At 40.7% G+C, this 11,516-nt stretch overlaps 1 protein-coding gene across 2 annotated transcripts in view; it reads left to right on the forward strand.

Moving 5' to 3' along the window:
* Positions 1 to 11,204, forward strand: part of cad (carbamoyl-phosphate synthetase 2, aspartate transcarbamylase, and dihydroorotase) — a 40,243-nt gene extending 29,039 nt beyond the window's left edge. For both annotated transcript variants that reach the window (XM_053647557.1, XM_053647564.1), the window contains 19 exons: positions 1 to 17; positions 1,067 to 1,309; positions 1,477 to 1,558; positions 2,142 to 2,308; positions 2,407 to 2,571; positions 2,660 to 2,791; positions 2,926 to 3,127; positions 3,248 to 3,438; positions 3,543 to 3,683; positions 3,784 to 3,879; positions 3,996 to 4,131; positions 4,731 to 4,897; positions 6,747 to 6,821; positions 7,616 to 7,828; positions 8,146 to 8,271; positions 9,590 to 9,745; positions 9,845 to 9,946; positions 10,058 to 10,152; positions 10,757 to 11,204. The exon at positions 1 to 17 is cut by the window's left edge and continues 88 nt beyond it. In XM_053647557.1, coding sequence (XP_053503532.1) covers positions 1 to 17; positions 1,067 to 1,309; positions 1,477 to 1,558; positions 2,142 to 2,308; positions 2,407 to 2,571; positions 2,660 to 2,791; positions 2,926 to 3,127; positions 3,248 to 3,438; positions 3,543 to 3,683; positions 3,784 to 3,879; positions 3,996 to 4,131; positions 4,731 to 4,897; positions 6,747 to 6,821; positions 7,616 to 7,828; positions 8,146 to 8,271; positions 9,590 to 9,745; positions 9,845 to 9,946; positions 10,058 to 10,152; positions 10,757 to 10,856 — 2,606 coding nt within the window. In that variant the 3' untranslated portion in view covers positions 10,857 to 11,204. The remainder of the gene's footprint in view (positions 18 to 1,066; positions 1,310 to 1,476; positions 1,559 to 2,141; positions 2,309 to 2,406; positions 2,572 to 2,659; positions 2,792 to 2,925; positions 3,128 to 3,247; positions 3,439 to 3,542; positions 3,684 to 3,783; positions 3,880 to 3,995; positions 4,132 to 4,730; positions 4,898 to 6,746; positions 6,822 to 7,615; positions 7,829 to 8,145; positions 8,272 to 9,589; positions 9,746 to 9,844; positions 9,947 to 10,057; positions 10,153 to 10,756) is intronic.
* Positions 11,205 to 11,516: the final 312 nt, after the last annotated feature.

Raw genomic sequence — 11,516 nt, forward strand, 5'->3', positions numbered from 1 at the left:
CTGAACATGGCGTCAAAGTATGGCAAATGAGTACTCGACTTCTTATGTAGTGTCCTGGTTGGGTGTTGTTCTCAGAATTTTTAAGCGTGTGTGTTTTTTATTTTTATTTTTTTATTATTGCTCATAAGGCCAGATGTAGATGTAGAAGTGTAAAAATTAACACTCAATACGTTTACCTGGACAACAATAATCCGATATTAACCTGATTAAGACGATACTCTGATGAAGAAACTAGCATGTAAACGGCGATTATTGATGACCTTAATCCGATTAAAGTCATACTCGAAGTAAACACAAATTGAATTAAGTCATGTGGAGCAATTCCTGTTTCAGTCACATTATCGATGTGTATTACAGACATGCACACAACTTAATCACACTAACATCGTGTGGGAGTTTTCACCGCATTTTGCGACAGGACACATACACACATGGCAGTGCTCAACCGTTTTATGGCAAACGAGAGCACAACTGCGTGTGAAAGCACGTACTTACCTGATATATAGTAAGCAAAATGCACGTATTTCTATATATTATATAGTAGGTAAGTACGCGATTTGGGACGCAGCCCATGGCTTCAAGCAGTCGTCTATTTGCACGTACAGCATGACAAATTATTAACTGCACTTGAAGCTTTCGTAAAAATTAAAAATAAAAACACCCAAAGCTGTATACGGTACCATAACGAAGACGAACTGTATGTTGATACGTGAAATTCTGGAGGGAACGTCGGACGGCGTGGCATGAAGATGTAATGACGTGTGACATTAACTGAGCTATGTTCTATAACATGTAAAACAGGAACATGAAAGGAGTATTCTAAAAGCGACCTATGTAAACACCTTAATCACAATATTGTCTTATTCAGAATAAGCTCAAGAATTAGATTACTGCTGTCCATGTAAATGTAGTCACTAACTGATAGCTAAAGGGACTTATTTAGTCTGATTTGGTTTATTAATTAATTAATTAATTTATGTTAAGGATTACATTTACAATAGCATTGTAATTGAGCATAATAACATTACTGAATCAGTGACATTACATTGACCTGATTCACCTTCAGGTAATGGCTGTAGACTGGCCTTTCGAAGAGGAAAGTGACTGCCCCAACAAGGACAAGCAGAGAAACATCATGGACTACTTGGAGGAGAACCACTTTGACATGGTGATTAACCTGTCCATGAGGAATGCGGGCGGCAGGCGTTTGTCCTCCTTTGTCACTAAAGGATACCGTACCCGTCGCATGGCTGTGGACTATTCTGTACCTCTGATCATAGATATCAAGTGCACCAAGCTCTTTGTTCAGGTGAGAATCTGCGAACAGTCCAACCTTCATCAGGAAACGTTTGTTCCTTTCAAATCTTCCTTAATTGCTTGATGTGTTGTATGCGGATCTAGGGAAGTTCTGACATTAACATTGCATGGAAGAAGATGCACAATTGTTTCAAACTCTGTACTCGTTCTTTTCGGCAGGCGCTGAGACAGATTGGTCAAGCTCCTCCGATCAAGACTCACATTGACAGCATGACGTCCCAGAAACTGATTCGTTTACCTGGTAACTTCGATCACATGTTGTGCACATCATGTACAGTGGATATAAAAAGTCTACACATCCTTGTTAAAAATTCAGGGTTTTGTGACGTTAAAAAAAAAAAATGAAATTAAGATCAATCGTGTCGGAAATTTTTTCCACCACCGTGGCTTTATCAGTCGGATGAAACCAAGAGGATGTCCAAGAAAATCCTACAGAAACATCTGAGCTTTATTTGGGGTTAATCAGAACAATTGTATTGATGAGAGCTGTGTGCTAATTACTTTTTGAACATGAGCTTGATGATTGGTTCATTCTTGGTTCAACACCGTGACATCCCCTGTTAGATGAGGGTGTGCAGACTTATGCAACCAGTTTGTTGTAACTTTATTTTTCCAAGTGTTTGATTGTTTGTGACTTCATTTTTGTCCGTTCGGCCGTAAAGTTCTGACACGAGTTATGTTGGTTTCATTTATTTATTTACGTCACAAAAACCTGCCATTTTAACAGGGGTGTGTAGACTTTTTTTTTTGTATCCATTATATAAAGCATGATCCAATATATTGCAACATTTGTGCACCGTTTAACCTCAATTCTGTTCCTATAGGCCTCATTGATGTCCATGTACACCTGCGAGAACCTGGTGCCACGCACAAGGAGGATTTCTCCTCGGGCACAGCCGCCGCCCTGGCAGGAGGCATTACCATGGTGTGTGCCATGCCGAACACCAACCCTCCTGTGATCGATCCCAGCTCTCTAGCCCTGGTCCAGAAGGTAATGTCACCCTCAAACAGGAATCTCCAATATTCTAGACGTGTTTTACATAATGCAGTCTAATGTTCTGTTATTTTGCATCGTACTGGTCTGTGTAGCTGGCGAAGGCAGGATGTCGCTGTGACTATGCTTTATACGTGGGAGCGGGTTCAGACAACGCCACTATTCTGCCATCCATTGCGAACGCCTCGGCTGGTCTGAAAATGTACTTGAATGATACTTACTCAACGTTGAAAATGGACAATGTTTCCTTGTGGATGGAGGTAAGGAGTTAATATCTCTCGTACTGTCGTTTATAAATAATATAATGGACACTAGCACTACATGGAGTAATGATCCTTTTCAACGCAGCATTTTGAAAAGTGGCCAAAGAATTTACCTATAGTGGCCCATGCAGAGAGGCAGACCGTGGCGGCCATTTTGATGGTAGCTCAACTCTACCAGAGACCTGTTCACATTTGCCATATTGCCAAAAAAGAGGAGGTAAGACTACGAGTCTCTTCAAGCTACAGCGTATAACTCAGCGTTTTGGTCAGACAATCTGAATTTCCTTGTGTGTATTTATTTATTTGTTTGTTTGCTTGCTTGTTTGTTTGTTTGTTTATTTTCCCCCTCAGATCTTGATCATCCGAGCCGCAAAGCAGAAGGGCATCCAGGTGACATGTGAAGTCGCACCTCATCACCTCTTCCTGTGTGAAGACAACATATCCGTTCTAGGGAATGGCAGGGCTCAGGTGCGACCCATGCTGGGCACCCGAGAGGACATGGAGGCACTGTGGGAAAATCTGGATATCATTGACTGTTTTGCCACTGATCATGGTAAGGATTGGATTGAACTGAATACAATCCATTACCCTAAAATGATACTGTACAGGTTCCCCTGCCCAATTCAGACTTTCTATATTTTAATGCGTATTACGTGCGTATATCCAACTGCAGCTCCTCACTCGGTGGGTGAGAAGGACTCAGAAAAGCCTCCACCAGGCTACCCAGGCCTGGAGACTATGCTGCCCCTGCTGCTCACCGCCGTCAGCGAAGGCCGTCTCACCGTTGAGGACATCATCAAACGTCTCTACGAGAACCCAGCTCGAATTTTCTCTCTTCCTCCTCAAGAGAATACCTACGTGGAGGTCTGTGGTTAATGAAATGACAGTATTTGTATCCCAGAATGCTTGGTTGTGCAACTGAAACGATTGTTCAGATAGATTTGTGTATAACAAAGTATATTTTCTAGGTGGATTTGGAGCAAGAGTGGATCATCCCGAAGCACATGCAGTTCACGAAGTCGAAGTGGACTCCTTTCGAGGGCATGAGGGTGAAGGGTAAAGTGATGCGAGTGGTGCTGAGAGGGGAGGTGGCCTACATTGACGGACAGGTGAACTTGTGTTTCATGAGAAATTCTTAGGTGCATGACGGTTTCACTTAGTTTTATATATTATCAGTTTAACCACCCTTGTCGTGTGTAATACTTTCAGGTACTGGTACCTCCTGGTTACGGTGAAGATGTGAAGATGTGGTCATCAGTTCCAGTTCAGTCATCAGTTCCTGAAATACCTAAGGATGTCCAAAAGGTAACACTTAAGTTAGTTGTTCCCAAGACTGTCCCCCAGACTGCATTTTTCTTTTTTTACTCAGGACTATTTCTTCAGGTTCATCGTACATTAATGCATTTGTGTGTGTTGCACAGACCCCTGAGCATCCTAGACAAGCGACTCCTAGTGAATCTCTGCGTGCTCGAGCTGCGAGTCCACGCAGATCAGCTGGGGACCGTTTCATGCTCCCTCCTCGAGTCCACCACACTTCTGATCCTGGTCTGGCACCAGGTACTTATTTCGGCTTTGTTGGTTTAATTTCCTCATAATCCAAGCTCAACAAAATTACCCCAAACTATGTGGCAAAATGTGATATGAAAAAAAGAAAGAAAAAAAAGCACATTAACAAAAGAGCACCATACCCACAGTGAAGCATGGTGGTGGCAGTGTCATGCTTTAGGGTTGCTTTTCTTCAACCAGAATTGGGGCTTGTACCCTCTGCAAATCTTCTACATGAGTTCTGATCCTGATCTGCCACCAGGTACTAATTTGGGCTTCATTTCCCTTTAATATATGTGCTGGTAACCTTAAATAATCCAAAAATCCTTAAATAATCCATACTTGAGATCAATGCTGCTTCCTGTGGAGAATGAAATATGCTGGATATTGTTGAGAATTAAAAAAAAAATCTTTATTTGAAAGCTGTCAGGTTAGAGAGATGTACTTGCTATCCATACGAAGCATTTCATGGTGCGTGTTGGTGTCTTATAAATCTACTTTATAGCATTTGAGACCCATAAAAGGTGTAGAGATGCTTCACGGCCATTTAATAGTTTTTGAGAATATTCAAGGGTACTTTTAAACTTGTGTTTTGTTTTTCTTGCTCTCAGAAATGGCCCCTATTGCAGAGACGTGCACACACCCTCCTCCACTAGCCAGAATTCTATCACCTCAGACGAGCCAGCCTCTGGCCGTGTCTCACATCCAGACTTCGCCTCTGCTTCACCCTTTAGTGGGTCAACACATCCTTTCTGCACGCCAGTTTACCAAGGAGCAGGTACACGCCTTTTTACATTTATATCTTGGAGCATTGTGGCATTCCTCAAGTCACAAATGTGTTCGGTTGTCCTGCTTATTGCCAGGCTCCATGACCGTGTCAGGAAAGGGTGTGAGAAATGTAGTGCTTTGTGTGTAATGGCACATATGCCGTTACGCATCCATCATCATTATAAGCAGAAGAGGGCAGTTTTTGCTTATTAGAGTTCTCTACTCCTATTACCTGTATATACGAAAATATGTATGCTTATTAACAGATGAAATATATACAGTATAGCACATCTGATATGAATTCCTTGTGAGATCTTGGAATTTGGCCTTCTGGATATGTCCAGAGCCATATCACCCTGCAGCTCTCACCTGGTTTCCCACTGAGGCTAAGCAGGGTTGAGCGTGACAAGTACCTGGATGGGAGACCCCATGGGAAAAATTAAGGTTGCTGCTTTAAGAGGTATTAGTGAGGCCAGTGGGGGGTGCTCACCCTGTGGACTGTGTGGGAACTAATGCCCCAGTATAGTGATGTATTTCAGACGTTAAACCAATGTCCTGACTCTCTGTGGTCATTAAAAATCCCTCTTTCACACTTCTCGTAAAAAAGAGTAGGGGTATAACCCTGGTGTCCTGGCCCAATTCCCCCATTGGCCCTTCTCTATCATGTTCCCCTAATAATCCCCATCTCTGAACTGGCTACATCACTCTCTCGTCCACTAATAGCTGGTGTGTGGTGGGCGTTCTGACGCACTATGGCTGCTGTCGCATGTGGATGCTACACACTGATGATGGTTGAGGAGATCCCTCCCCCGCCCCCCCCCATACTATATAAAGCTATTTGAGTGCCTAGAAAAGCATACGTAAAGCGTATTGTACGCTATTTGCAGAAGAACATTTGTAATGGGGGTTGGGCAGACTGCACAATGCACACTGAGTAGTATTGCCTTTATGGTATAGTGATATACAGTCAGGTCTTGAATTATTGTCCTTTGGAAAAGATGGGTTAAAAAAACAGCAAAAAAAAAAAAACCTTTTAGCTTAATCTCACTCTGAAGTAAATGAGAGAAACCTCATTTCAACGTAATCCAAGAATATAAATGTGTGTAGAAGCGTTTGGGATAACACACAACACAACTCAGGAATTTCAGAGAAGGAATTGAGTGACCTGGAAAAGAAGCCAAAAGAAATTCATGCTTAATGCTCGAAAACATTCCACCAAACCTTTTTCCGCTGTGCAGACAGAAGGAATGTAATGTAAGCAGGCCCCAGCCAGTAATAGTATAATCCAAACAGTATGAAGACTAGGAGTATGTTCAAATCAGGGGGGAAATGCTGAAAGGAGCAAACACTCTCTGTGCTGTTCAGAGAGTTCCGAATGGGTTCCTTTAAGCCAGCATTTCCTGTATAATTTTCCACAGAATTGTTTATTTTTTTTAATAACGATGGAGAATGCTCATTTTAAGAATGAGGAAAAACGCACACTATGAATGTGCAAGTTAATATTTTTAAATGATTCTTTTTGGAGACCCAGCGGAGGTATGCTGCCGTGTGCACAGCACATGGTCTTCATGGCTATATAAGAGTACAAGACCTGGTTCACCTTAAGCCTGTGTATACATCACTGGGTTTCCTGCTTTGATGGCCACCATTAGCCAGTCGGCTTTCAGCAGGAGTTTCAAAGGTTTAACATTTGAGCTACCATCACAAACCTCAAATCTCTTTAGTGTTCTAGGTAAGAAATGGCCACTGTGGGTAATATTTCAGAAGGGTCCCAAGGCAACGTGCACTCGTTGATAAAGAGGGTTTTTTTTTTTTTTGGAAACTTTGAGATATCGAATAATCAATCCTTGTGATTTCAGATGTCCCACTTGTTCAATGTGGCTCACACACTTCGTTTAATGGTTCAGAAAGAGAGGAGCCTGGACATCTTGAAGGTAAGCTTTCACTGAGAAACATCATACTGTTATTTAAAAAAAAAAAAAAAAAGTTCTTTGGTTGTCACAAAAGACAGAAAAGCAACCGAACTTTTTTTTTTTTGGAATGGATAGTATATGGAAACTTTATTCCATATACTGTTGAGTCATTGATAACACAAAACAAATAGTGCATCTCTCATTTATATAACGTTAATGAACTTGATCTTTATTCTGTGAGCGGGGTTGCCAGGTTCCTGCATCGGATCCACGTATTGCAGACGAGTACTGTAAATCATAAACACGCACCACTGTTGGTGGAGATGGTGTTGCATTTTATTTCATAAGTCACATGGCCAGTCCTTTTTAGGAGCTTAGCTCTTTGGGGATTCATACCAAGAATATAGACTTATTTAGATATTAGACCTAGATCGTAACAGACTATAACTGGGTTACACAAATTAAAAAAAAAAAAAAAAAAAGGTCATGTCTGTCTGCAGAATCAGACCGGGTCATTCCAGTCCATCTGACCAAAACTCTACTGATTTGTTTGTGAAAGCATTTTTTTTCTTTTCTTTTTCCAAGGAGTCTAGATCAGGAAATTACATGATGCACTGTTAGGCCATTTTGCAAATCTGGAAACCCCTATGGAGTTGAATTGTTGGTCACTTAATGTGATGGGACAGATTCTTTTGTTTGTTTAGAAGGGGAAAAAAAATCACTGAATGCAGTCAGATAGAAATATATTTGACTAGCATATGCATCATTTAAACATTAATGACTGGCTCAATAATGTTGTTGTTTTTTCCTGCCAGGGTAAGGTCATGGCCTCCATGTTCTATGAGGTGAGCACTCGGACCAGCAGCTCTTTTGCTGCAGCGATGCAGCGGCTCGGCGGCTCCGTTGTGCACTTCAGCGAATCCACTTCCTCCACGCAGAAGGGCGAGTCCCTGACCGACTCAGTGCAGACCATGTGCTGCTATGCTGATGTCATTGTGCTGCGCCATCCAGTGCCTGGAGCTGTAGAGGTGGGGTACATTATTACTCCTTTTTTTTTTTTTTTCTTTCTGTCTTGTATTGTTTCATTTTTGTTGTCTGGTCAAATGTGCATTAACCCGAGATTCTCATAAGCCCGGTATCTCGTGAATGAGCGGTTGAATGTTTGTTGGATTTATATGGAATTATCATTGTAAACAGCAGATAAACTGATTGTTCAGTGCAAGGTCAAATGTCTTCAACAGCTTCTTTCCTGTTTGAAGTATTTGTTAAGGGTATTACATTTTTGAGTTGGTACTGGAAAGCAGAACTCAATGTACAAGTATGCTTTTGATTTCCTTCATTATAGAAAGCGGCAAAGCATTGTCGGAGGCCGGTAATAAATGCTGGCGATGGTGTCGGCGAGCACCCCACTCAGGCCCTACTCGATATCTTTACCATACGGGAAGAGCTTGGCACCGTCAACGGAATGACTGTAAGTCCACAAGAAAACCCCAACTTTTTATTTTCACAAAAAAAGAAAGCTCTAGAGCAGTGGTCACCAACCAACTGTTCCTGGAGATCTACCTTCCTGAAGACTTTAGATGGTCAGGTGGGCATCATTATGGTTGGAGCTAATCATTGCCTTAAGAAGTTCTTGATCAGCTAAACAGGTGTGTTTTAGTTGGATTTTGATGGAGATGAAACCTGTGGGAAGGTAGATGTCAAGGACGAGGGTTGGTGACCACTGCTCTAGTGGCTTAGGTAGTCATTGACTACGTTTACATGGACAGCAGCAATCTAATTATTGACCTTACTCTGAATAAGACAATATTGTGATTAAGGTGTTTACATGAGTCGCTTTTAGAATACACCTCTCTTGTATCTGTTTTGCACGTTATAGAACATAGTTCGATTAACAGCACACGTCATTACGTCACCGTGCCACGCCATCCGAAGTTCCCTCCAGAATTTCACGTATCGACATACAGTTCGTCTTCGTAATGGTACCGTATACAGTTTTGGGTGTTTTTATGAAAAAAATTTTACGAACGCTTCAAGTGCGGTTAATTATTTGTCATGCTGTACATGCAAATAGACAACTGCTTGAAGCCGTGGGCTGTGTCCCAAACCACGTACTTACCGTCTATATAGTAACCGAGATACATGTATTTCTCCTACTACAGGCCTATAGTAGGCAAGTATGCGGTTTGGGACGCAGTTGCGCTCTCTTGTTTGCCATAAAACGGTTGAGCACTGCCGTGTGTATGTGTCGTGTCGCAAAATGCGGTGAAAACTCCCACACGATGTTAATAATGTGATTAAGGTGTGTACATGTCTGTAATGCACGTCGATAATGTGACTAAAACAGGAATACTCTACACGTCTTAATTCGATTTGTGTTTACTTCGAGTATGACTTTAATCAGATTAAGGTCATCAATAATCGCTGTTTACATGCTAGTTTCTTAATCAGAGTATTGTCTTAATCGGGTTAATATCGGATTATTGTTGTCCAGGTAAACGTACTGATAGATTAAGAACTCGTAGGAATCCCCTGCCTGTTCATAGTTGTTTCCTGAGTATTGTTGGGTTTGTTTGTTTATTTGTTTTTTCTAGTAATACTTATTGTTGTAGTATTATAAAAGTAGTGCAAGTACACAAGCTGTGTCTCCTTGACAGCCAGAAACTGTATCTTTTTTTTATTTATTTATTTTTTTACTTTTGGAAAGGTTTATTGTGTGTTGGTGTGTCTGTATTTCTGTGTAACTCTTGCTTTTTTTAATTTTTATTTTATTTCTTTTTTTTTTACAGATCACTATGGTGGGCGATCTGAAGCACGGCAGAACTGTGCATTCATTAGCCAGACTGCTCACCCAGTATCGCATCAGCCTGCGCTACGTGTCCCCAAAGAACCTCAGCATGCCCCACGAGATCGTTGACTTTGTTGCATCCAAAGGAATAAAGCAGGTGCACAGGAGTGTTGATTTGTGAAACTAGTTTTGCGAGGGGTGTTTTTTAAAAAATATTTGTCTTTTTGCTAATTTACATCTGGCTGTTTTTCATCAGGAGGAGTTCAGCAGTATTGAAGAGGCCCTTCCTGACACCGATGTCCTTTACATAACACGGATTCAGAAAGAGCGTTTCGCCTCCGAGGAAGAGTACAAAGCAGTAAGGCATCGCACTAGCCATTGTACAATATGTGTGCACTCTCCCTGTGCGCTTTTATTGTATGGAATGTATTTTGAAACTTTTTTCCCCCCTCTTCTTCCCTTTTTGTAGTGCTTCGGGAAGTTTATCTTGACACCTCACATAATGACAGGAGCCAAGAGAAAAATGGTGGTCATGCACCCACTTCCAAGAGTTAACGAAATTAGGTATGCTTAATATATGATCTATTACATCACATGTAATTATATATTCACATACACACACTACGGTACGTAATCCTGTTTTGCTGTTTTTTTTAAAGTGGTGGTTCATTGTAGGTGCTTATTTACCGTGCCGTTTAGAAGTATTGCTACTCTTCAGAAAAATGAGGGAAAATTATAGAAAATAAACATTGCGCACAATAAAAACGTATATTCAAACAATACGAGAAACTTGTATCTCACTAGAACAAATAATAATATAAATTATGTGTCTAAATCCCCAGGATGTCTGTAGTTGCATGGGAAATAAGCAACACAACACTTTTAATACCAAAAGACACATGGTTGTTGACCAGCACTAAGCTGGTGATTATATATAATCAAAGGTTTTAAGCAGTTAAATACATCATTACGCATAATTACGGCTGATGGAGGGTAATGAATGTATAATTTCATGAAAGGGTGCTAATAATTCTCAACGGCACCACATTTTCCATTATATGAGCATATAAAATTCATGTCAAATGAGTGATGTAAATTTTTTATATTCACCGGTTTCTCTCCACCTCATTAACCTTTTTTTTTTTTTATTGTTCATTCGTTCGTGCAGTGTGGAGGTGGACACAGATCCACGTGCTGCTTACTTCCGTCAGGCTGAGAACGGGATGTATATCCGGATGGCACTTCTCGCCACTGTGCTCGGTCGCTAAAAAAAAAACCTTCGGAGCCGAGTGAATAAACTGAATCGACTCTACAATGACTCTACAAGTCCTGCTGGATGAAACCTTATCACCACTTTCCTTTCTCATTGTTTTAGTAGTTCATATCACACGCACAAACGTCAAACATAGCATAGTACTTCTTACAGCCACTTTAGTTTATACAATCAAGTAGTGAAAAAACCTGACAAATGACTGGAGGCTAGCAACATCCATGTTTGTAAGTGATGAGCACCAAACTAACACCTTATTTACTCTATGTAAGGGTTTTGTAATAAAGGGTGATCATGGGAACAGCTGGATTATATTTTTTGATAATAAAACTAATTTTCAATATTGCTCGGTATTCCTTGCTTTTGTGTTTTTACCTTAAAATACGTAACATACAGTTAATATCAAGATCATTAATAATTAGAGTAGTACAAGTAATCGTTCAAATAACAATGAAATGCGAAGGAACCTTGTAGTAAAATACAGGCAACGAGGTTTAGTGTCAAAGTGTAAACCGTAAATATAGTCTAGACGCGTATTAATCAGCCCAATTCATTAACAGATGCATTTACATTCAAAGCATTACCATAAAGTTCTGACCTATATGCGGTTATTGCATTATTTCATATTAACATTAAAATATGCCAACATAGTTTTAAA

Source organism: Ictalurus furcatus, chromosome 2, assembly GCF_023375685.1.
Source record: "Ictalurus furcatus strain D&B chromosome 2, Billie_1.0, whole genome shotgun sequence".
In the NCBI taxonomy this organism is placed as follows: Eukaryota; Metazoa; Chordata; class Actinopteri; order Siluriformes; family Ictaluridae; genus Ictalurus; species Ictalurus furcatus.